Source organism: Xenopus tropicalis, chromosome 10 (assembly GCF_000004195.4).
Source record: "Xenopus tropicalis strain Nigerian chromosome 10, UCB_Xtro_10.0, whole genome shotgun sequence".
NCBI classification, from domain to species: domain Eukaryota; kingdom Metazoa; phylum Chordata; class Amphibia; order Anura; family Pipidae; genus Xenopus; species Xenopus tropicalis.
This window is the reverse complement of record NC_030686.2, coordinates 39,677,979-39,704,598: the sequence shown is the minus strand read 5'-3', so window position 1 is coordinate 39,704,598 and position 26,620 is coordinate 39,677,979. Positions and strand designations below refer to the sequence as shown.

General features: G+C 43.0%; 1 protein-coding gene across 2 annotated transcripts in view; it reads left to right on the top strand.

The window, feature by feature from the left end:
- Positions 1-26,620, top strand: part of dlgap4 (discs, large homolog-associated protein 4) — an 85,263-nt gene that overhangs the window by 16,434 nt on the left and 42,209 nt on the right. The window contains 7 exon segments of one of the 2 annotated variants that reach the window (NM_001142152.1): positions 7,816-7,863; positions 10,131-10,183; positions 10,528-10,587; positions 11,687-12,746; positions 12,878-13,086; positions 14,364-14,478; positions 16,438-17,044. In NM_001142152.1, the coding sequence (NP_001135624.1) occupies positions 11,745-12,746; positions 12,878-13,086; positions 14,364-14,478; positions 16,438-17,044 (1,933 nt within the window). In that variant the 5' untranslated portion in view covers positions 7,816-7,863; positions 10,131-10,183; positions 10,528-10,587; positions 11,687-11,744. 2 annotated transcript variants of the gene reach the window in all.

Below are 26,620 nucleotides of genomic sequence, written 5' to 3'. Positions count from 1 at the left end.
AAGTTTTGGTTGAATAGAAATATGATTTACTACCAAATAAAGCCCCTGTAAGCTGATAGTGTGCATAGAGGCCCCTAATAGCCAATCACAGCCCTTATTTGGCACCTCCATGAACTTTTATGGTGCATGTGTTGCTCTCCAAGTCTTTTTACATTTAAATGTGGCTCATGAGTAAGAAAGGTTGGGGACCCCTGCCATAAACTATTTATTGGGCCTGGGGACCTGTTTGGGCCCCTTTGTACTTGAAATTTCAGGGTTTATTCTGAATCCCAGTCTGGACCTGCTAGTTAGAGTGAACTAAGTCCAGGGCTGTATGTAGGTTTTGTGCTTCCCTAGGCGTTTGATCTCGACCCCCTTTCCTACTGTGCATACACCAATTGCAGAGGAACAAGGTACCCCCTTCCTACCCCCAACTCCACTGCTGGTGTCGCAATCATCCAATGAATGGCAAATTGGCATAGAAACATCACTCTGAGCAATCAGTAACCCATATTATATTACTGTTTTGTTTATGGAAGGTGACATTAACAGGATAAACCTAATTTAATATGAGGATAGATAGATAGATAGATAGATAGATAGATAGATAGATAGATAGATAGATAGATAGATGATAGATAGATATGGACAGATAGATAGATAGATAGATAGATAGATAGATAGATAGATAGATAGATAGATAGATGATAGATAGATATGGACAGATAGATAGATAGATGATAGATAGATGATAGATAGATGATAGATAGATAGATGATGGATAGATAGATAGATAGATATATAGATGCTTATTATATAGGGTTGATTTGATACTGAACTCCTAAGCTTTTCTATTTTCAAGATCTCTGAGCCTTAGTAAAATAGATATAAGTGGTACTTATTATTATAATGTTACCTAATGACATAAATCAACATGTTTGCTCTTTCTCAGGGAGGTATTACACTTGCCATTTTTACATTTACAAATAATACATGGATTTGTTTTAAAGAATGATTGCTCTGTGACAGCAACCAAGCATTTAGCCACTTTTTGGGTTAATTTGGCCACTGGGGAGCCCAACAGCAGTCCCACTGATATGTAACAAATATGTATATATTATAGCAAATAAGCACAAATGCCTGTATAGAGGGACAGTATGTTTAAGTGAATGTTTATATGCAAACAGAATAAATAGAATATTAGTAAAGAGGGGTTATCTCCCCTTTAGCTTTGGCTTGTGAAAAGAGTTTAATTTGAAGAACCATTACGGTGTTTTTCGCAACAGGGCTGAGGAATCATGGAGTAAGGTTACAGCATTAAAGGAACAATTTAGCACTGGAACAGAATTGATATGTGCTTGGGTTACACAGAAGGCAGATAATACATTATTGTGTTCAGGTTCCTTTTAGCGATGACAGGATTATTTGGTGTCAGCCTGTGTTTCGCCTTGGGGACTATTGTGTTAAATTGAGCGCTTTACCTTGTTTTCATCTTAGACGCCACAGCAGTGCTTTTATGAATGAGAGACCAGGCAGCCAATAATAGTCTTCCATCTGTTCACAGGCGTGTGGCTGCAGCCAATGAGGCTGTGCTTTACATTTCACTGTATCCTAGGAAAGAATTAATGCACGGTGACATCTTGTTGTCTCGGAATTGTGACTTCTTATGGGGGGAGGGGGGGAGAGTCAGTGTCAACAGATACAGCCCCCAAGTATGGCAGAGGATCAGTATGGGGGCAGAAGTGGGAATCAGTATAGGTGGAGGGGGCAGAATAATGATAGAAAATGCCTGCTAATGCAATGGACATAAATTCTTTTATTACATTACAAGCCAGCAGCAGCAGTGCAGATATATTTGAGATAATGTGAGGTGACAGTAGCAGGAGAATAAACGCAGAAAGCAGTCTGGATGCTAGACTATAAAAATAGGAAGAAACGTTAAAAAAAAATGGTAAGCCATCAGGCCTAGTAGGACAGAAGTGGCTATGGGTGTTGTATCTTAATATATGGAAAATAAGCTATTTACCTAAAGGTTTGGATGTAGGGGGGGACAAAAAAAATTGTTGCTGTTTTTGCCTGTGGCTTCTAGCTACGCCATAGGGGTATATTCATCAAAGAGTAAAATTTTTGAGAGCATATTTATCTCTGGGTGAAATAGAGAGTTAGCTTTCAAAAAAACTGCTTAAAAATCCCATAGAAATGAGTGGTGGAATTTCACTTGGGGGGACTGTGGTTTCACTCTTTGATAAAAAGTACATAGACCAATAAGCTACAGATTTAGATATGAGTGGCTAAATGGTTACTCATCAGTCAATATCAGCCTAGTAAGCTGAGCCCTGAAGGTGCTTCTGCTGCTGATACGTCTGGTGTACCATCAGCATTAAAGTGGCCTTAAGCACAATTGAGGCCCTCCCAATGGAGGCCACGTATTTATTGAAGGAGTTAGAAAATCTATTTATATCAGTGGGTTATGGATATGGTCCTCTCCCAGTAGGTCTCCCTAGGCCCCATTATGATTATGGTTAGTATCCTAAGGCCCAAATGATCTGATCATTCAAATCTGGCACAGTGTGTTGGTAGCCAATATGTATGGCTACACGTGCCATTTTGCTTGTGATCCACCTGTTTTTCCTCCAGAAACAGTAACAAGGGGAAAGTGGACCTTGAATTATAACCTCTTAAATATGCTGATGGGATGTGAGCAGGCCTGGGCTTGGATTCAAAACAGGCCCTGGCATTTCAAGTACACAGAGGCCCAAACAGCCCCCCCAGCCCAATAAATAGTGACTGTCTATGGCATCTTACAGCAGCCCCTCTGGCATTTGCCTGAACCCACAGATTGCCAGTCTGGGCCTGGGTCCTGGCATTCCAAGTACCCAGAGGCCCAAACAGCCCCCCCAGCCCAATAAATAGTGAGTGTCTATGGCACCTTACAGCAGCCCCTCTGGTATTTGCCTGAACCCACAGATTGCCAGTCTGGGCCTGGGTCCTGGCATTCCAAGTACCCAGAGGCCCAAACAGCCCCCCCAGCCCAATAAATAGTGAGTGTCTATGGCATCTTACAGCAGCCCCTCTGGCATTTGCCTGAACCCACAGATTGCCAGTCTGGGCCTGGGTCCTGGCATTCCAAGTACCCAGAGGCCCAAACAGCCCCCCCAGCCCAATAAATAGTGTCTGTCTATGGCATCTTACAGCAGCCCCTCCATAGATTGCCAGTCTGGGCCTGGATGTGAGCATTGCCTGGCTGGAATTTCTACCACACTGCAATATTATTGGCTTGCAAAAAAATCTGAAACTGGCCCCTGAGTGGGGCCAAGGTTTGGGCAATTTAATCCCTATAACCTCGGTTTACCATCTGACCGGTATTATAAAGGCCTGGTGGTAACAGTTTCACCTTAAGGTGCCATAAAACCCATGCCCTCATTTAAAGATAATTCCAATCTCAGGCATCAAGCTTTTCACTGATCATGGGACAAAAACACGTAGGGAGATATATTCTTAATTTGTCTCTACTCCTTGTGCCCACTGAAGGCTGGTTGCTTTGACTAACTCACTCTTGCCTCTAGCTGGTTCCTTTTATCAACACTAGTTAAATACGCACCTGGGCAGCAACCCATAGCAACCAATGCTGCAGTTACAACAATGAAAGCAAAAATATGGTTGGGTTACTGCCCAGGTGCAAAAATGCCCAGTGTTGATAAATTAGCCGCAGTGCATTGGGTGTCTATACGGCTTTAGTTGCACAGCTAGGCAAGGGTCCTCACTAAGGTTCCTGAAAGCCAATAGCCATGATAAGTAGAAAGCTAGGGAAGGCTGCAGTACGCTTAGTGCCATTTTTTGGGATTATCCTTATTATTATCATATAATTTAAGTTATTTCGTACGTATAACTTTATTTATAAAATGCTACAAGGACACGCAGCGCTGTACAATCTTACAATATACACAATTACACACAGGGAGGACAAGTGTCATAATAAATACAATAAATAAGTATAAATAGAGAGAGATTAAGTGCCATGTGGTATGAGACAGTAGGAAGGAGGTCCCTGCACCATAGAGCTTACAATCTAAGTGATTACCCTTTAATGCACTATTGTGCTTGCCTGTGTTTCTCTATATATAGAAAACTGCTAGTTATGTTTTTATAAACAGTAAGGAAATACATACAGTAATATGATTCCAGAGAAGGGAACAGGAGGAAGGTCAAACTGAAAGATATGATATGACAACTGAAGGTGCCAGGCTTTTGGGACACTGAGAGAAATCCCCGTAGGCCCCAGTTCTCATGGGCCACACAAATGTGGGCCTGCTGGCTGCTTACAATCGGTGGGCGGGATGTTTTGCTCGGCTTGATGGCATTGTGGAGGGGAGGTTATTGCATCTTTTGGATGCAATTTAATGGATTTCTGCCTAGTTTTCAGAATGTGGACAGCTCCTTGCAAAACCAGACAGTTGGCAACCCTACTTGGAATACTTCTTTCTTGCAAGAAGGTTAGATATCCTGTAGGTGCATCTCGCTAGCAGAGACAAATGTAATTGCTTACATCAAGTTGGCGGGCTTAGCATGCCAGTAATGGACAATTACAAGACGGCCAAAATGGTCGGTCTTAGATGGAAGTGACTGTATTTGGGGTTGGACTTATCAGACTGAATGTGGCTAGTATGAGCAGAATGTAGCAGTTGGTCACGCGGAAGATTGTGAGTATCACAGATTCCTTTAAATCACTGACCTATTTAATCTATTTGAAATCTGATTAGCAGTAGACTCTGCATAATGTATGAAAGGAAGATTGTAAGGTTCAAGGGGAAGTACGACAGGCCAAGTCTCCTGAATTTGTCAATATGTTTTTGACGCCCCCCCTATTCTCATGCAGTAACAGCCCAGTCTCCCTCTTGTGCTAGTTTGCATCCACATTTGTTTTTCCTCTACCATTGAAAATGCCTATGAACCCTTCCCAATGTAGCTGGCATAGATCCAGCAGTAGGCAGAGTCGGTGTGTCAGGATCCTAATAGGGTGATTGGAGAGTGATAGGGTGTGTTGCCAAAAATTGTTTTTGAGTTTAAAAAGTTGTTGTTGGCAGCCCTTTCTTGTATCCCCAACGTCCCCATTAAAAGGATAAATAAATCAATCCTCTTTGTAAATACATACACATATATGTACATCCACAAAACCTGCACTACTGCATTGTGCTTATTAAAAACGGTATTAGTGTCCAACTCCTGTTGACCAGTGGTGTAACTACAGAGGAAGCAGACCCCGCATGTATGGGGTGGGGGGCAGAGAGACAGGGGGGCCTGGACCATGGGGTCGGTTTCCTCTACAGCTTTACAGCAATCCTGGACACTCTCCTACCTGAGAGTGAGCGGGGGACACAAGTGGCCAGTGAGCTGGGTGGGGAGGCCAGGTTGGGGTTGTGGTGCATGCCGGGCCCCTCTGAAGATTTTTTTTACGGGGGGGGGCCCGGTGTTGTTTAGTTAGCATAGGCGGAAGGTAACTTTTTTGTTTGGGGAGGCTAAAGATGGGCCAAAGATAGACACAAGAAAGAAAGCTCCAATTAGAGCACAACTGATTACAACAGAACCAGAGCTTGCAGGAATTCTAGATTTCCCCCATGTTAAAGGTTCCAGAGCAATGCAGAAAGCAGAGTGAGTTTTTTTAAGGTGCCAAGCAGGTTTGGGGAGGCTTAACCTCCCCTAGCCTTATTGAAAACCTTGTAATTATGGCCATGGCCAGGGCAGCACTAACTTCAGGGTTTCACAGCATCATGATTCAGCAGAAGAGGCAAGAGAGATACAGTGGCAATGTGCATGTTTAGATGCAATGTCAGCATGCTGAAATTACCCATTAGGACTCCATCTGACTAATGTTTTGCCCAATGTCTCCCTTACGCTGTTTTTTTATTTTAAGGTGCTGTCAGTGGGATGTCTGTGACTTATGCTTGATAAAGGGGTTATTTTGCCCCGAAACGTTGCACTACCGCAATAAAAATTTGAATTAAGGGTTTATCCCGTTTGTAGCCCTGAGTGCCATTGTATTATGGACAATATTGTATTTTTGGAGGGTGCCGATCCCTCTGGCAGTGAGCACCGGGCGTCTGTTTCTTCTGGAGAATTAAGGGTGTGCGAGGAAGGTCTGTGACTTAAGCAATACCATAATCTGTCTTTAGTGGACATTTACTACATGCAAGGCAGAAATCCACCATGTTTTTGCATTTTTGCACCCTAACCTGAACTGTAGACAAACAGTTCTCTAAGCTCCAAAACAAATGCCTGATAACAGCTTAGTATTTTCGTATTTCGAGATAACACAATTGTAGTGGCTTGGATTTTTGGGAAGCAGGTAATTTCACTCGGGTAACAAAACACCTCATGTGCCTTTGCCCATAGGATTTCCATTATTGAGAGGAGACATGCTAAGTGAAAGAAGCACTAAAGTAAACAAATAATTGGTCCTGTTCTTTGACCTCTATGAAGAACTCACCCAGGGATATTCTGTATAACTCAATGATCAGTTGATAACATGAGTGCAAGATGAGAACATAAGTGCTTACCACTGTACACAGCCTGAAAAATGCTGCATAGAATCCAGTGTTCATCATAGCTGCTTGGCAAACTCTTCCTGACTTTAGTGGGGTTAATAGAGGACTGGGGTTGTGTCAAATAAATGACTGGATTTTTCCAGCATAATTTTTTTACAAGGCTTTATAAATAGGCACCATAATACAAAGATTACTCTATATAGAAAAGGTACAAAGAGTAATTTAGCACAGGAGATAGGACAGCTGAAGGTGACATTACAGAATCACAATGGCATATTATGACAGTAAGACTGGCCAAAACCCTCAAATGTGACATGTAATTATGCTTCTTGGTGAATAGATATTTTAAACAGGCTATGTATTGTTTTGTTTCAGATTTGGGCCAAGTAGTATTGGCACCCAAAACAAGACTATTTGGCACTTATTTGTATTTATTTCAATAGCCAGGACATTAGGTAGAATGATCTGCAGGGTACACTGTATACCATTCAGTCATTTGTAACATAGTCCTTTATAGAATCTCACCAACAAAACTAAATTTGCTTTTATTCTTTCGGGCCTTATGTCTTCTCAGTTATAATTTCCCACGTTTGCTGGTGAAGCTTTCAGTGCATTAGTTATACCAGCTATTAATACTCTCTTCTATTACCCTGGCTTTATCTCACAGTGAGAAAAGTAGTAGTTATCAGCAAAGGGTACTATAGTTCAGACCAGAATTAATCAAGTATAGTAGGCACAGAATTAAAGAATTATAACGCAGTAACTAAATAAAGCAAAAGGTGGGCGCACAAGCAGCAACACTGTGATATGAGTAATGCTCTCTATCAGATCTGGGGTACACTATCAGATTGTGGGAGGAGATAGAAGTACAGTGGAGAGGGGGTATCAGTGTGTATAGGTAAAAGGACAGTAAATAGCGAAAACACAGGCAGGATTAGAGAATAGGGAGGGTAGTGTATTTAGGTAGGAAGGTCAGTATTAGTAAAGGAGCAATAGCGCTAGTTAGAGTGTATATAGGTGACAGGGCTAGTGTTGGTGGAAGGGAGTAGCAGTGCAAATGGCAATGTATGTAGGCAATAGGGCCAGTATTAGGGACAAAGGAGGGGCAGTGTTGGTACCTAGATAAAATGTAAGGGGTAGAAATATAGCTATATTTTATGTAAATATTTATTTCAGTCACTAGATGGTGCTGTTAGGTTTGGAACCCCCTTGAGGAGGTTCTAGATCAGGTTCTCCTCTCTGATACTTAAGAAGGGAATTTCCAAACCACCATCTATTTGGCTGATGTAAGAAGACAAGAGTGAATGATGCCAGGGCGCATAAGGCTTACTACTGTAGTAAGGTACCAAAGTGAGTTAGATAAGCTAGTAACAGGTCGGACCCATGCACCTCACTGTAGGTGGTGAGAGAAAGTGATGGCAACCCTAGCGACATGGGCATTATTTAAGGGTAAGGAGGGGTTATATTGTGACAGTGTATAAAGGTAAAAGACTACATTAGCAGGTAGGGGGGGTTATTGTTTATAGGTAGTGTATATAGGTAACAGGGCCAATGTCAGATGATAGTAGGGGACTTAACATATAGGACAAGTATTACAGTGTTGTGACAATGTAAACAGGTAACAGGACCAGTAGGTGCAGTGCAGTGAGATAGTTTCATTTCTTGATTCAGCTGCTCCCCTTGCAAAAAGATTTCCAGCCCCCCCCCCAACCCACCTTAGTGTGAGTGTCCTTATCTGCACCATAGCACAGTGCCCCCCCTTCCGCCTACATGCGATGAATGACAAGGGGGTGGTGGAGATTGAGCCATACAGCAGGATGATAGTTACACCACTGCACAGATCTGTTTATAAGGTACAGGGCCATCATGAAATATAGAGGAAGCAGACCCCATGGTCAGACTGAGATTCAAAATACTACCTGGCAGTTCAAGTACACTGGCCCGGTGTCCTCCACAGGCATTTGCCAGATTCTACAGCTTGCCAGTCTGGGCCTGGCATGTGGCTACAGGGTTGCCCTGGAGTGTAGAGGGTCCAATGAGAACCAAATAAGAGAAATGTCAATGTATATTGGTAAAACAGGGATCGGTGTCACAGGGGGCAGTATATCCAAGACATGGGCAAATATTAGAGAGCAGGGTTGCTGCTAAGGGCAGTGTGCATGGATAACACGGGGACAGTACTGGAGTATAGGAATTGTAGCGTGGGGTGTTTGCTGGGGCAATATAAAAGTGCAAATATTGAAGGGTATAAAAGGATGTTGTGATGACATATATAAATGTATAGGAAGCACAGGAAAATTAGGTGGTAGGAGGGGGATTAAACTACTGGACAAATATACAGTAAAGTAGTGAATGAATTAGCAGTTGAGTATGGACAGGGCAGAAAGCACACACAGCCACGCTCTCTAGATACAGACACATTTAATCTGGCTACTGATACTAATTAGGGCTCTGATTTCTGCAGAGAGCCAAGAAGACTGAATGAGTGAGGGAGATGGGGAGAGATGTAAGTAGGAAAAGAAGAGCAGTAGAGCAGAAGGCAACTGCAGAGGAAGATCCTGAGCTAGCAGTCAGGGAAGGCTGAGAATGATATGTGAGTGGGAGATACATAGCAGAGCTGGAGCAGATAAGCTCTGTCAGGGTTTATTGTACATTTGTATAGCGTGAATCAAAAATGTCTTTAGGGTGTCTGATAGGGGTTAAATTGCTTAATGCTGAACTTACACAAATTTTGTTTTGAATCAAGGTCTGTGTATGTATTACTTCAGTTGTTATGATTATCTTCACTATCCCAATTTAACCCCTATCAGTGTCCAAGGATAGAAAATTTTCCTGGTATTATCACATAGCTGGAACTCTGCTGTGGGACAGCAGGTATAGTAAGGAGAGATGGTGCCTATAGTAGCAGTGGGGGGATAATAGCCTCTGGGAAGGGACTGGGGCTGTGGGATAGCAGGTATAGTAGGGAGAGATGGTGCCTATAGTAGCAGTGGGGGGATAATAGCCTCTGGGAAGGGACTGGGGCTGTGGGATAGCAGGTATAGTAGGGAGAGATGGTGCCTATAGTAGCAGTGGGATAATAGCCTCTGGGAAGGGACTGGGGCTGTGGGATAGCAGGTATAGTAGGGAGAGATGGTGCCTATAGTAGCAGTGGGGGGATAATAGCCTCTGGGAAGGGACTGGGGCTGTGGGATAGCAGGTATAGTAGGGAGAGATGGTGCCTATAGTAGCAGTGGGATAATAGCCTCTGGGAAGGGACTGTGGCTGTGGGATAGCAGGTATAGTAGGGAGAGATGGTGCCTATAGTAGCAGTGGGGGGATAATAGCCTCTGGGAAGGGACTGGGGCTGTGGGATAGCAGGTATAGTAGGGAGAGATGGTGCCTATAGTAGCAGTGGGGGGATAATAGCCTCTGGAAAGGGACTATGGCTGTGGCATAGCAGGAATAATAGGGAGTGATAATGTATTTTATGTTAGTGGAGATAATATCAATTAATATCCTCTGGGAAGAGAGTGTGGCATATCCCAAATATCTATCCATCATCCAATTTGACCTGCTTGTAAGTTATCCCTCAACTCTCAGTCTAACATTTCTCTCCTTTTCTTTCAGCTGCAAGGGTCAGTTCTCCTGGAATGTCCCATATCATGGTTTAGGTTACAAAGGTACTGAATACATAGTATGTCCTTCCTTTTACAGGTCCCACTGTTATTCATCTCACAACTTTTTTTTTATTATACCTTTTCTTATCGTATGTTACCCATACGAAGTTACTGCCTCCAACAGTCTGGAATTTACATTTCTCACTAAAAAGTTGCAAATAACATCTGATTTACAGGCTACAAGCCACCTAAAAGTGCTAAGGAGAGGACTAAAGGGATGCCCATTCCACCGCACTCACACCTGCCTATTTCTATATCTTTATTATTATCCTTCTGTATTTATTGCCCCATTTGCTCTGCCCCCTCCAAAAAGCCTACATTATTAATCACTACCTCTTTTATTTTAGGTTAAGAAATAAAGGTGGGGTCAGTGTCAAGACAAGGATGGGACAATCTATTAGACAAAGGTAACAGGGTTTTAATTTAAAAGTGAACTTTTGGTTTAAGGGAATATTACTTGTTTAATATGGTTACATAGTATATTTGGGTTGACTAAAGGAAACAGTCCATCAGGTCTGATCCCACCAAATAATCCTCAGTGCACACACACACATGTATATAAATATATATGGTGTTTTTTGCAAACATATATAAAAGTGCTTGCATACTTATTCCATACAGTCTTTTGCCCTTTACAATGAGGGAATCAGGAATAAGGGCAAACAGGAAGGGTTTCAGACTTACTGAGTTCAGCAGATACTAAATGTAATCTTTTCAGTTTGAGGCGGGAGGTACACGAGGTTCTAATTAGGACAAGGTTATATCCCCTGACACTCATCTAGAGCATAATCCAAAATTAAACATTATCAGGGATTTTGTGTATTTCACTATTAACATTATTTTAATTTACAAAAGAAAGACAGCTGTGTATCTTATAGAGAGAGGGGAGAGTGAGACAGCTGTGTCTATTATAGAGAGAGGGGAGAGTGTGTCATCTGCGTATCTTATAGAGAGAGGAGAAAGTGCAAGACATCTGTGTATCTTATAGAGAGAGGGGAGAGTGTGAGATATCTGTGTATGCTATAGAGATAGAGGAGAGAGTGAGAGACAGTTGTTTATTGTATAGAGGGAGGGGAGAGTAAAAGACCACTGGGTTTCATTCATGTCTGGACTGGCAATCTGTGGATTCTGGCAAATGCCAGAGGGGCTGCTAAAGGATTCTATAGACAGTCACTATTTATTGGGCTGGTGGGGGGGCTACTTGGCCTCTGTTTACTTGAAAGACCAGAGTCCAGTCCAGGCCTGGTTTGATCTGAGCTGCTGGTTCCTTTCCAAACCCTCACCCTCCGACAGGGCCATTCCTGGACAGCTGGTGGAGCTATCCAAAGCTATCAATGCTTTATATAAAACAAGCCCCTAAATGTTCCACTTCAGTGTAAATGTCCCTTTAAAGCCTGGCATACAACACCTGTCTATATTCTCTAATTCTAGCTCGATATGGCATAATGTACAATCTGTTCCGTTTTCCTATACAAATGGTAATGTTTATTCTTGCCATTCTATCAGGGCTTATGAAAACCATATCGCGAAGCTGTGACGAGATGCTTAACAGGTGCCGACTGCAATGAAGGGTTTGGGGGACGCCCGTGTACGGCACCTCTCGGGAACCCTGGATTCCCATCCAGACTCCCTGTATATCCCACAGGAACGGACACCATATCTAATCAGCTCCACAGAGTCCTACCCCCCGGAGCCTCGGTATACACCTGAAAATTCCTTGCACCCGGACTGCCTATATCCACTCAACAATCAGCTCTCCAACAGCAGCACCTTTCCACGGATCCACTTTAATTCTCACTATGAACCACCAGAGGACACCCCACCCTACCCAACCCCCCATGTTGCCCCTGCTAAAATCAACAGGCTTCCTGCTAGCCTCCTGGACCAGTTTGAGAAACAGCTGCCTATTCACAAGGATGGCTTCAGCACCTTGCAGTTCCAGCGGGGGGTGCCAGAGGGCAAGGACCGAAGTGAGAGTCCTGGACGTATACGCCACCTGGTCAACTCTGTGCAGAAGCTTTTCAACAAATCTCAGTCCTTGGAAGGTGGAGGCAGGGCCAGTGTAAATGGCAAAAAGGGGTCATCAGAGGACTCCAAGGGGACAAGAAGAAGCAAGAGCAAAGAGCGTGGCAAGGGGGATGGAAAGGGGCAATCAAAGGGCAGTGCGGTTTCTGGGTGGTGGAGTTCAGATGACAATTTGGACAGTGATACAGGGGGTTACCGCAACCCAGCAGGGATGATGACTTTGGGCAGAAGACCAGAGCATGCAGCTCGGCATTTCATTAGTGGGTACAACACTATCAGTGAGAGCATGCTGAAGGCATCCAAAAGCAATAATGACCTCAAGTTCACACCCTTCCAGCCTCCATCCCTCACACTGTCTCCCCTGCCAGCCCCACAAGATGTGCTCCCTGTCAGCTCAACGTCCACGTTAAAGAGAGGGTCTTGGTCCACGCTGACTTTGAGCCATGCCCGCGAGGTGTGCCAAAAGGCTTCGGCTACCATAGACAAAGCTTTTCTCAAGTCGAAGTCCTGTCATCAGGACCTCAGCTATCAGTATTTACAGGTAGGTGGATAAATATATAACATGACCAGATTACAAATGCTAAACAATTTCGCTCCCTTCTCATCCCCTAACTTGTATGTGCAAGTTGTCCACCCTTTTGGTCACAGAGGGATTGGGTGTTTGTTCTGCAGGTACCAAGTGGGGACTGGAGTGGACCCCCCATTAAGGAAGATGATATCCCGTGCAGGAGGATGCGGAGCGGCAGCTATATCAAGGCCATGGGAGATGCAGATAGTGACGAGTCGGAAGGCAGCCCTCAGCCATCCCCCAAAACTGCAGCGAGGAGGCAGAGCTACCTCAAGGCCACACAGCTGTCACTGAGCGAGAGCACCACCCAGAGGTAGGGCAAAATAAATACTGACATAAGGTACAGTGCAAACATATCAATTAATGGGGTGTGGTTGCTATCAATAAGCACACCAAGAGACTGGTGAATAATGCACTTGGGGCAAATGATCGAATTATATTGGCGGAAATGGGTCAGTCGGTTTGGGGACCGCATCAACGAGCCGATGCAGTCCCCGATCCGACTAGATTTTTAAACCTGCCTGATCAAGATCTGGCCGATTTCAGGCCAGATATCGGTCGGGCAGTCCCGTCAATAGTGCCCATACACGGGCCGATTAGCTGCTGAATTGGTCGAAGGGACCGATATTGGCAGCTACAATCAGCCTGTGTAACACGCTACAACACGCTACACATTAGAACTGCTTTCAGGTAACCTATTGTTTCTCTTACTTCCATTTAATTGGAGGAGTCCCAAGCCGGACTTGGATTTCTTACTATTGAGTGCTATTCTGATACCTACTGGGAGCTGCTATCTTGCTCCCTTCCCATTGTTCTTCTGTTCGGCTGTTGGGAGGGGGGTGATATCACTCCAACTTGCAGCGCAGCAGTAAAGTGTGACTGAAGTTTATCAGAGCACAGGTCACATGGCTGTAGCACCCTGGGAAATGAAGAATATGGCTAGCCCCATGTGACATTTCAAAATTAAATATAAAAAAATCTGTTTGTGTTTTTGAAAAACAGATTACAATGCAGGATTCTGCTAAAGAAGCTCTATTAACTGATGGGTTTTGAAATAAACATGTTTTCCCATGACAGTATGTTATAAAGTATGTTATAGAATGACCAATTCCTGGTCTTCATTTTTCATAGTTTCAATTATTTGCCTTCTTCTTCTAACGCTTCCCAGCTTTCAAATGGGGGTCACTGACCCTGGCACCCAAAAACTATCACCCTGTGAGTCTATACTGTTATTGTTATTGCTACTTTTTATTATACTTTTTATTATTTTATACTACTTTTCATTATATGTATCTTTATAAAAGACCCTAGCAACCAGATAGCTGATAAAATTCCAAACCGCAGAGCTACTAAACAAAAAGCTAAATAACTCAAAAATTAAGACCAATTGCAGATTGTCTCAGAATAGCACTCTCTAGAACATACTAAAAAGTTAATTTAAATGTAAAAAACCCCTTTAACCCCCCATCTCTCTGGGGCCCCATTTGGTCACTGCCTATAACCTCCTTTTACTCATTACCTCTGTCTACAGCTACTTTATGTTTCCCTATGAAAGGATTTCAAGACTCATATTTTGGGTTATGTTCCTAGGAGCCTGGACCGGGTGGATTCTTTGGACATTCTTTCTCCTCCGAAGTTTCAGAGCTGGGAAGAGGACTATAACCAGATGACTGAGAGTGTGGCAGAAGAGAGCAGTGTGTGCCAGGTGAGCAGGGTAGGGGAATAGCCTTCACTTGCCTGTAGAAATGACGACCATTAAGAGGCCTAAATTGGTAGTGGTATATTAGGATAAAAGTCTCTGAAAGAAGAAGGCATAACAGAGATAGTATGAGGAAGATGCTTGTGTCCCATAGGACAAAGAAAAATCACATGATCTTTGTAGACATGCCCCATAGCGGTTCACAAACTTTTGCTTTTGCATGCTTTTACCTCTCCAATCGTCAGCAGCTAACTGCCTACACAGCACAGCTTGGTATTACATGTTCAAAACTAGCAGTCTATAACTGCTAATATCTCAGAAACCACTAAAAATGTATGTCAGTTGTAAAAGTGCTCAAAGGACCACTCAGCACAGGTTTGCATCAATTCCATTTTGGCTGGCACATTTAGAAGCGTGACTTTAATGGTCACAGAAGGGAACTGGAGACAAAAATACTGATATCAATCCACCAGAAGAATAGGTGCTGTTATGCAAAATGACTAATGAATTAGTTTCAGTCTATTACAAATTATATAAAAGAGACAGTGTAGTGCAAGTTAGTAAAATAGCCCTGAAGTGTTCTCCTTCATGATGACAACTGGGTCCTAATTCCAGGTACCCTTAGATCACAGCTCCACCTAGTGGAAACTATTAATAGGAACGTTAAGCCTATGGCTTTACAACTAAGAGCTACAGGTATACAGCACAGCTGTATATCTCTTACAGGAGAATATCCTTATACAATGACAGGTGGGGTGCACTTACCTAATTATTGATCCACCTGTGCTCCTGGAGGATATCATGAGAGCAGGCTGCATTGGGGGGCATGGTGAGGAAAGGATGGGGGGAAAGGGCTGCTGTACAGCATCTGCTAGCCCTGGGAGAAGATTCTGCATGTTTTCTCTCTTTCTATCACCATCTGCTTACAGGAATGTGCACTGAACTGCATGAATCCACTAACTTGTCTCCTTCACTGTGATTCCTGGGGGCATATCAATCTCAGCACACGCAGATGGAGCGAATACACTGCAAGGCATCTGTGCCATATGCATTAATACATGCTTCTGTTTATAGGAAAATATACCCTATGCCTTTGTAACATTAATCTCCTGACTAATTCCTATTAATCAGTAAAGCATTTGGCCAAAGCTTCTGTTTATTTGTGGGGGCTGACATTTTAGGGGTATTCTCCTCTATTCTACTTAATACTATTTTATTGAAATATATGGTTAATGATTAAAGTGGAACTCCCAAGTTGAAAAGTAAACATAATTTCAAATTTGCAGCCTTTTCATGATTTTTAATGTAATGATATGGAGCAGTTCCCTAAGCCCCGCCCCCTGTTCCCCTGCTGATCTGGCTGACTACTTTGAGACTCAAATAAAATGTAACAGTAGTGTCCTCAGTCTGCCTCCTTTAAATTTCACAATTACGTGCACACATGATGTCAATAAGGAAAGGAACATCGCAGTGCAGTGCATTGTGGGTTATGTAGTTCCTGCATGCTGTCTGTAAGCTGTGAAGAAGATGTTATCATTTGTAACATCAATGCTTTAGTCTTTCCTCCCCTGCCACAAATTCAAAAGATGCAAAAGAGAAGAACTGTTTTGCAGCTGGATTTCAGAATATCAAAATAGTATTTATTCCTACTTTCTGAAGGAACAGATTACAGGGATAGGTATATTAGGGGTTTCTGTGTTGTGAAGGAATCTTTAACAAATTTTGGTTTGGAAGCCGGAGTTCCCCTTTATTCCAAGGCAAGCAGTCTGGTAACATATATATTATTTTACACTCATAACAGGAAAAACATGGGAAACATCTCTTCTTATTATTATACTTTTCGCTAGTGTTTATGGTTTGGTATTCTGGCCAATTGTTTAAAAGACCAGTCTTGTTGGACCACAGATATCTGTATGTTGTAAGTTGTCTCATTACCAATGTGATTTCTCTTCCATTGCTGCACAGGATAGTGTCCCTCGCTGCCTAATACAGTACCAAATTCCAGAAGTAGAAGATCAAAGGGACAGGTACCACCTTAACCAGGTGATAGAGGAGCAGAGGGAGAGGTACCAACTGAGCCAGACAGTAGAGGAACAGAGGGATCGCTTTCAGTTGTGCCAAGTTCCAGAGGAGCAGATAGAGCAGTACACCCTTTGCCAAGTCCCCGAGGAGCAGGGCAGGTTCCAGCTGTGCCAGGTGGTGGAGGAACAGATAGAACGATACCCGCCTGAAGATCCCAGGGAAAGATTTCAATTAAACCAGGTCCCCGAAGAGCAGAGAGAACGATACCCACTGTGTACAGTGCCAGAGGAGCAGAGAGAGCGGTACCCGATGTGCCAGGCAGAAGAAGAGCAAAGCGACAGGTTCCCAATGATTCCGTCAGTTTTCGAAGAATCTGGGTCACTCCGACATGAGGTTTTCGACCTCAATCTGCCCAACTACTTCCGCTCACGCAGCCACAGCTACCTCCGCGCCATCCAGGCTGGCTGCTCAGAGGACGAAGACACTACATCTCTGCAGTCTATGTCCCCCCCGCTGCCAGTTGCCAGCTGGACCCTACCCAGGCATATCGGTGAGTGTGAACAATACAATCAATGCTGGGAGAAGGGTCTGGCTCAGGGACCCTAACAAGGGTAACATTAGTCTGGTTCAGATCCTACCTTTAGTGTCGGACTGGGGTGTCAGGGGCCCAACGGGGCTGTCACCTGGGGCCTCACCCCTGTCGCAAGATCCTGCTCCCTGATTCCCCTGTGCTGGTGCATGCAGTTCCTGGTGGGGGGGGGGGGCAGAAGGAGCAGGCTGGGTGGGGGGGGGATATTTTCCTGCCTACCTTTGCTGTGCTTTGGCCTGACCCAAGTTTATAGGAATTATTATATATATACCTGTATATATCTAGACATACAAATAGCGTGGGCCAGGGTCGGACTGGGGGGTGAAGGGCCCACTGGGGCTCCCACCCCAGGGGCCCTGCAGGTGCCCCCGCCGGCCGCATCCCCTAACGCCCTTCCCCCGCAGGGCCCCCCACCTGCAATCCTCCCCCGAGCACGTAAATTTAACGCGTCAGGGGAGGAGTGGTCGCGCAGGGGGAGCGCCGGCAAGGGTTGGGACTGGGCTGCAGGGCCAACTAGAGCCGGGGCCCACCGGGATATTTCCCGGTGTCCTGGCAGCCCAGTTTGACCCTGGTGTGGGCCTGCAAATTGATGCAAAGTCCTTGTGGTTTCTGCCAGTGCATATATGCAAAGTGGGTGGCATTTTGGTCTTTGCAGATTCATACAAAGGGAGTCACTTTTTGTACTTTCAGTATATACCAGTGGTAACACACATTATATTAATCTCCTGCATTGGAAAAGGTAAACCCTCTAGTGGGGCTTTGTGATAAATGTACTTTATTAAAGGATTGAAGCTTTAGTCCAGCGAGAGCTAAAATCATTGATCTTCTAATAAAGTCCATTTATCTTGCCCGTGTAGCGCATCTGCTTTACTAATCCTACATTCACTTTCTGATAGCTGCAAGGCATAAGCCCTTAAAATAAAACCAAAATTCCATTGCATTAAAAATGTATAATTGTTATGACAATTAGCAGCAGCCTTTATTTTTGCTTTCGCCCCCACCCCAGCCACTATATCAGAATCGTGATAGTTTATGCCTTGTTTGTAAAGGGGGCAATACACAGACCAATATCCTTCATTCAGTTGACCCACAGACCACACATGATGTGGCCATCTTGCTATCATTCTGATTGTTTGATAAGAACAGCAGGAAATAAAGTCTGGCTGAGACTTCACCTCCACATCTGCTAATGCCCCATGCACTGGCCTACATAGTACACTGCCAGATGAAATTTTCTAAACTGATTACATCTCTGGACTGACCAATATCCATTGTACATCTTTGTTCATGGTTATCGATCGCCAGATTGTATCTGTGCATGTATGGCCAGCTAAACTACACTCATTTCACTAGACACTACATTTTTAAATACAGGCATGCCCATATTGTGTGTTAGCCCCACTACAGTTCTTACAGTTTTTGCTTTACTGTATTCAATGGAGCCTTCTCAGATTTCAGGATAGCATCTTCTTCACCCCCCCTGCAGTTAAACTGCAATACAGAATAGTAACTTCTCCCCCCCCCCTATAGTTACACCCTAAAACCAGCTGCAATACAGGATAGGATGTTCTTCATCCCACTTGTAAGTACATCCTAAAACCACCAGAAATACAGGATAGGATGTTCTACATTCCCCCTTTACTTCACCCCTTTTGTAGAGCTTCCAACTTCTCTGTTTGTAAATGACCATATCTCTAGAATTTTGTTCATCCCTAGAGTACAGATTAGCAAACAGCTGAGCCAAAACCCACTCATGTATATTATCACTGCAGTCACATCAGGGTCAGCTGCCTCGGGAGGACCTCAGTGAACACAAAAGCACATTTGCCATAAGCCCAAGGATGTACGTGGTATCTGGGATATATATACATTTCTGCATGTCTCAAACATTTGTGAGCCTTGTCCCTGAGCCAGGCCTTTTACATTCTATTGTGTTGAACAGTAACAGTTCTCCATGTTTCCTATGTACAGTAATTCTGCCTGTAATGTTGTGTTACTAGTCCCAAATAACATAGTAAGTTAGGTGGAAAAAGAGACATACTTCCATCAAGTTCAACCATAATGCCTATATATAACCTGCCTAACTGCTAGTTGATCCAGAGGCTCCTGGCTCCAAGATGGCAATCGGACCAGTCCCTGGATCAACTTGTACTAACAGCTATCGCCCATAACCCTGTATTTCCTTAATTGCTAAAAAGCCATCTAACCCCTTCTTGCAGCCATAATATTATGTATCTGCCAGTACGATTGGTTCAGGGAGGGAATTCCACAACCTCACAGCTTTCGCAGTAAGATATACTTTCCGAATATTTAAATGGAACCTCCTTTCTTTTAATCGGAGTGGGTGCCATTGTGTCAGTTGGAAGGACCTACTGGTAACTAAAGAATTAGAGATATTATTATATGATCCCCTTATATAGTTTATACATAGTTATTATATCAGCCCTTAAGCGCCTCTTCTCCAGTGTAAACCACCCTAACTTGGCCAGTCTTTCTTCATAACTGAGACTTCCCATACCCTTTACCAGTTTAGTTGCCCTTCTCTGGACCCTCTCTAATTCAATAATGTCCCATTTGAGCACTGGAGACCAAAACTGAATGCATGTTGTTTTGTATCCTCTTTATCTACAACACATCCTCCTGTTCTATCTATGCACTGATGATACTGTATTGGTGTCTATTGAAGAACATAAATAGTATCTTTGAAAATATATTCAACCAAACAATTATGGGTTAAAATGCAAGAAATGTTTTACCTGGATTTCTTGATTAGTAGATCAAGGGCACCCTCCATGCCTGAGAGATCATTAGAGTAAGCATTGGGAGGTTTTCCTTCTTTCTAGAGGGCACTGTCGTATGTTGAATGTGGTGACCTGATCAGTGCATTTATGGCTGCTTCCCCTTCGTGAAAACAGATATAAACACAAATAAATAAGGTTGTACAGAAAAACTATATGAATTGTGTGAATTATATCCTTATAAACAGTACTTAGTCATCAGTTATAATCAATGCTTAGTAAAGCACCCCCTGTTGTAAAATATGAGGCGATTTATAGTCACCTTGGAGTTCCCAGCCTGTATAACAGTTTTTGGCCATTGGCTCTATGGCATTGGCATATGGTCATAGAACTACTCAGTGACTTCTTATATTCTAATATTTTACAGCAGGGGGTACATTATTCACTATATAAAGGTTACTTATGACAAGGTAGGCCATGATGTAATATAAGCTAACTGTTGTATGCTGGTCTCTATAGATGTCACGAAATTTGGCCACCCACGTGCTTGGCCATATTAAGCTGATCCAGTCATTTGGCCTCTGGGCCAACCATTAGCTCATAAGGAACGCATCAACGTTCATGTGCAGTCCATTCAAGGAGTACTTATCAATATAGCAATGCCCTCAGTGATGCCTCTATAGCATACTGTCATTTAACATAATTTTAGTTACACTGGTGTTCAGAAGACCCCTTAGAGAACTGCCAACATACAAAGTTTAGCTGTAAAAGAAACTGTTGGTGACAGTGATGGGGGTTATATCCCCATACTCCAATGTTTCTATATATCTGTAACCTTGTTATGAGCTAAGGGGGCCCAGCCTGAAGGCCAGTTAGGGGGAGATTTGGGGTGAGTGCTTATTTGTGCCCTGGGTACCCCTGGAACTATAGCAGGGTGACTGTTAACTTATTATTTCTATATATCTGTAACCTTGTTATGGGCTAAGGGGGCCCAGCCTGAAGGCCAGTTAGGGGGGGATTTGGGGTGAGTGCTTATTTGTGCCCTGGGTACCCCTGGAACTATAGCAGGGTGACTGTTACCCCAATGTTTCTATATATCTGTAACCTTGTTATGGGCTAAGGGGGCCCAGCCTGAAGGCCAGTTAGGGGGGGGATTTGGGGTGAGTGCTTATTTGTGCCCTTGGTACCCCTGGAACTATAGCAGGGTGACTGTTAACTTAATGTTTCTATATATCTGTAACTTTGTTATGAGCTAAGGGGGCCCAGCCTGAAGATTTGGAAGCAAGAATAAATGAGTGTATGTAATGCCAATAAAGAAGGCGAGTGAAGAAAGAATGAAAATGAATGTGGATAGTGGACCCTTGGTCCAAGGCTTCCAGGTAGGCCCCTGACACCTCAGTCCAGTCTAGCAGAGCAGAAAAAGCAAAAATATAGGGATTTACCAGTTATTACAAATTATAATTTGTACAAATTTTCTCTTTTGAGCCAAAAAGACCTGATTTGTATTACCTTGAATTTGCTGATCTCCTAAAAATGATGACTCTATTCTGCCTTGCATACCAATGAGTAGGGTATTTCCACAATAAAAATTTCTTCTATTGTATACCAAAATTCCATTTAATCTGGAAGTTTAGGTTCGTTTTAGTTGAAGCATTAGCTAATGCACATTAGAGCCCTACAGATTAAAACTGGGGTTGCCACCTATCTCTAGGCCATTACCTTTGTAGCTGGCCAAATTCTGGTTTGCTTCAAAGTGAAGTGGGATCTTTCCTTTACTTCATTGTGATATCCCTCAGAAAACTAGACTAGACACAGCAAGGCTCAAAGTAGATGTACAAAGAAGTAGCCTATAAATTCTGTACATGTTTTAGGGTTTAGCACCAGCCCAAGGCCCCCATAGCCCTTTATCAGTGTATATATGTGCCCCTTATTATGCCCCCTGCTAATTCCCTACCTACCTAAGCTAAGGGACCCAATCAAAATATACTGTGTATATAGAATATAAAGTCATGATATAAGGCTAATTATTAATTCAGATTCACATTACATGGAAGCATAGAAACCAGTGGATTCTGCATCAGAATTTAACAATCAGTCCTGTAGCATTAGCTTCTTTGACACATCAACCACTTTTCTGCCAGATGATTTGCGACGACCCCTAAGCTTTGCTTCTTAGCAGCTGCCCAGAGCCCACTGTGCACGTGCACTGCCGCTGACACTTATAACAGAATCCAAGATGGGGAGCTCCCGTGCACAAGTTTAAAGGCATGCACCATTACCATTATAGCGCTGCTGAACCCCTGGGCTTTTGCAGTAAGTTCAGTATTTCATATTTGTTTTTAGATTTAAAGCAATACTGACATATTTTCATAGAAATGAGTCAGTGCTCATATTTCTGAGTATAAATGCCCCCAGTCCAGTTCAACAAGGGGACAGAACTGCCAACACCGCAATCTTTCCTCTGGTTAAGCTGGGCTGGGGGCGGTGAGATCCTTCCATAGGCCGATTACAAACAAAAATACTGCTAGAGCCTATGGAAGCTTTGCATCACCTCCTGCCTAGCGTGACAGAAGAGCCACGTATGAACAATATGATATGTAAGTATGTGTGATTAGATCTACAGTCTAACAGCCCTGTAATTATTATGCTGTGAGAGGAGCCTGAATGATGTGTTGGTACAATAACAGACAGATGGTAAGGTAATTTTATTAATGAAACAGAAAGGAGGGTTTCCCGTGATTACTTTCTGGAATTTGTGAATGGAACTGATTGCAGAAATGATTGGGATTTTCTAGATGTCAGCTGTCAAACAGTTTTCAAATTTGCTTTTCTTCCGAGGGAAATAGCTTCATTCTCTAAGAGTGAACTCGGAATGAAAGCACTTTTTTAAGTGCCTTCCACCCAGACCAAGGAATAGGCAAATCGTGTCACTTAGTATTATAAAAAAAAACAATACGCAGCAGTGCTAGAAACTTGGATATGGCCATCTGCAGTGGTTCTATCCATATTTCTGCAAGGAAAATGTAAGGAGTTTATAAATATGTTATACCTGAGCTTAATCCAGGTGGGTTGAGGAACATAATTCTCCCAGTTCAGTCCATTCACACACACCCACAAATCTGCCCTCACCCACGTCCACTTTCCAATAAGCCCTGTCCCTTTTGGGGCCTGTATTGTCTTGCCTAAATGGGGATCATTGTGGGGTATAAGTTTGGCAGGTTCATGCTAAGTATTTAGGCTGCCTTCCCAGCTGTATTTAGGCCCAGTGCTGCCCTAGTCACTGGAGCCTAAATTGGCGCATACACAGAAGTACATGTTATGCTGTGCATGTACACTCCCTTGCACTCCACCACCAGATTTCACTGGGAAGTATCTGGTGCCCACTTCGGGGTATTTATGTTTTTATTAATTATACTGCCCTAACTACAAAAATTGTGTTGAAAAAAGTTATGTTTTGGAATGATTCATTTCTAAAAAAAAACCCTACTAGTCCTGCCAGCTGTCACTTTCTGCTACCTTCTTTCCCAGCACACTTTACTGTAGGATAGGAACCAATCAGCAGCCTGTCCAACCTAATAGAAACTAAAGCCTGTCTTTGTTTGTGTGAATGCAGGGCTGGGATTGGCTATCTCCTACTGTGCTTCTGGCAGGACCATAGTAGATATATGGGGAACTCTAATAAAGGGGCATTTTTTAAACATAATACTTTTTAGCCCATATTGAAGTGTTTATTATTCGCTACAAGATGGGGCAGGGGGGGGGTTAAATGATGCTATATGTCTCCTTTAATACGAACTTCTATTTTATACTGTTGCCATAGGCATGGGCGCTTGAGTGCCTATACGGGAATACGTCTCTGCCTCCCAGAGTGTGAGTGGGACGGATAGCACTGTGGACAGCCAAGTGAAATGAGTTATTATAGGTCCAAAATGGACCAACCCAGCTGTGAGCTAATCAGTATAAAGTTAAAGAGGCAACAATAATGGCTATTTTCATAATGGCTGTGAATGTGTGGTGTTTTGTCTATTTGCTTATTATCCCTCACCAAGAAAGGGTCTCTGGCAAACATGTATTGCAGGTACTGGTACCTGGTTTCTAATTATATTATCTTTTCTGAATGGTGCTTATGTTCTATAGACAGAGAATGTGTGGTTGACATAGGGTTCGACTTCTCCAACAGAAAGCCATTGCTTGTTACTGAATTATTGTGGAGTGGAGTCATTTATATATTGGAATTTTTGCTGTGTAGCCCAGAAAGGTCTTTTCATTTTCGATGGATATTCTCTTTCCGCCGCGTCCAACGATTATTAACAATTATTCTCTTTAGCGCTTTTATAGTCATATTGATCCCTTGTATAATGTGCTGAATTCTGCAATGAATGCTAAGCCTTAACAACTGGGAGATTCCTAGATTCTGTGAATATATTTTTCTTGTGGAAGGAGTAGCTAGAAGTTAATGGGCCCTGCAGTAACATTATTATAAGGTCCCCCCAAAACTAAAACTGCTTATCATTCAGCACCCCACCGAGTCCCTTAGCAGTCTCAGGGTCAGCCTCTCCAATTACACCCTTAGTCAAGGCAACCATCTTTCAGCATTCTGAGCATGGAATACAAACAGGGGTCTTTAGGATCACATACTCCTCCCTGAATTTTTAGTTTGGCACAGAGCAGCAACCCAGAAGGATTGTAAACACTACTAATAGCAAGTCCAATAGCAGTACTCAGCCCTCCACTGATTAACGTGCTAATATCATTCAGTTTATTGGGGTCAGTGGAGTTTGCCCTAAGTTTAATCCCTTCCCACCTACCTGCCCCTGCTTTGTGCTGTCATTGCTTGATATGGAAGTTGCGATTTTGCATGAGTAATGTTAACTGCATAAGTTTAGGGGCTCAATAATATTGCTGTGGGGTCCAATAACTAGTCATTAGTAGTTTATAAAAATAGTAAAAAATAATAAATGTGCTAATAAGTTAGTATTTTGATTGGGGGGGGTCAGTTTATATGTAAGTTACATTAGTTTCTTTGAAAGTAGCGTAAGTTTTTGCCTAAGTAACGTAAATTGTGTAACTGTAGGGGCCCAATAATGTTTCTGTGAAGCCCAATAACAAGTGGTTCCCCCCCAAGTTCAAGTAGAAGACCTTCTCTGGCATTTGCCAGAATCCACAGATTGCCAGTCTGGGCCTGATGGTAGCTCCACATCAAAAGTGCAAATAGAAATATTTAATGTAGCATGGACTCAATAAGCTATATACTGTACTCCATTCTCTTTATTTAAGAGAAAATCATTGGGTGAAAAAATTCTCCATAGGAACAGGGTGGCTTTTTTATCCATAAGTAGTGCTGAACTGAGGTGACCATTTAGGCAATGCCTTTCTCCCTATAACTAGTTTTCTATATGGGATTAACTTGCCATTAGATTATCATACTTGAAAACTGGTAGGAAAATGCCCAAGCTTGTTTTTAAAATGGCAGTACAGACAGAATGGTGCAGCTGAATTTAAGTCCTTCTTTTCATAATAGCCGTGTACTTTTGGTTGCCTTAGGTTGCTAGGAAAGTTTGTGTGAGAACCACACATGGGCCCCCAAGAAGATGAGAGAGCTCCCCATTATCACATAGCTCAGAGCTTAGATGGGCCTGCATCCTGACACCAAGTAGAACTGCAATATATAAGCTATGAGCATAGACGTCATGTAGAATCTATCAGGCTTCTTAGAACTACAGAAGGTTATTTGTGCCCAATACTCAATTCCCTCAGCAGGTCACTGCTCAACCCTGTAATTGTAGTTTGAGGCCTCCCAAAGAGGTGTAATGGCAAGAGCCTCAGTGTATTTCTCCTGAGAACCTGCTGCTTTCATTTATCAAAGCTGCTTGAAGGCCAGGCTGGCTTTCTAGTTCCCTTTAACTTCATCACTAAATAAAGGACTGCGCCCGGGGGCAACTGTACAAAACCTGTCATTTGCCATTAGAAAGATTTCCCATATAGCAAGTGCTAGGGAGACGGCATTCCCTGAAAGTTCCAAGTTAATATCTTTCAACAGAGTTTGAGATACTCATATGTGGGAAAACTAGGTCATCTTTATTAAGGTTTAGGGGGCCCTACAAATGTTAGTGGTATTGGCTGCCCTAGATACTCGTGGAAACCAAGAGTGAAGGCCAATTAGGGCTACATGGATAGTCTTAGAACCATGATGACTAATACTGCTTTTGTTACATATGTTGTGTCTAGAAATATTTTAGAACTGGGTGGTGGGGCAAATGTTGAACTACAAAGGGGTTTGGCTAGTTCTCATAAAATTCAACTTACAGCAGTTGAATAGAGCCCTCTAATGGCATTTTAAGTGCACAGCCCCAAACAACACTCAGACTTGGCTCTTCATAGGTTTTAATGCAAATCTCTTTGACCCTGCAATGCAACCAATGGTCATGCAGTTATCACTTGGAAACTTGTCTTTGGTAATTGCCTGACCAATAGGCACACCGGTAGGCAAAGCTCTGTTTAGGTTTGGCACTACCCAGGCACCAGACCTCTGGCCGACCCCTCCCCATGCCATTCAGCTCATGAACAGGACAGTCTTAGCATTCAATGATCGAGGAAACAAGGGGTACCAGTGGCATGCTGTGGGAAAATGTCAATGACAATTTTTAAATATACAGGCATTCCCCTAAAGCTGCCAAATTAGGTGGTGCCTCTGGTGTCTTTAGTGTCTTTATACAAGATATGGCCCTGCCATTAGTGACAGACTGATTACAATAAAACTCCATAAAGAGACAAATTTGAGATTTGGCACCCATCCTCA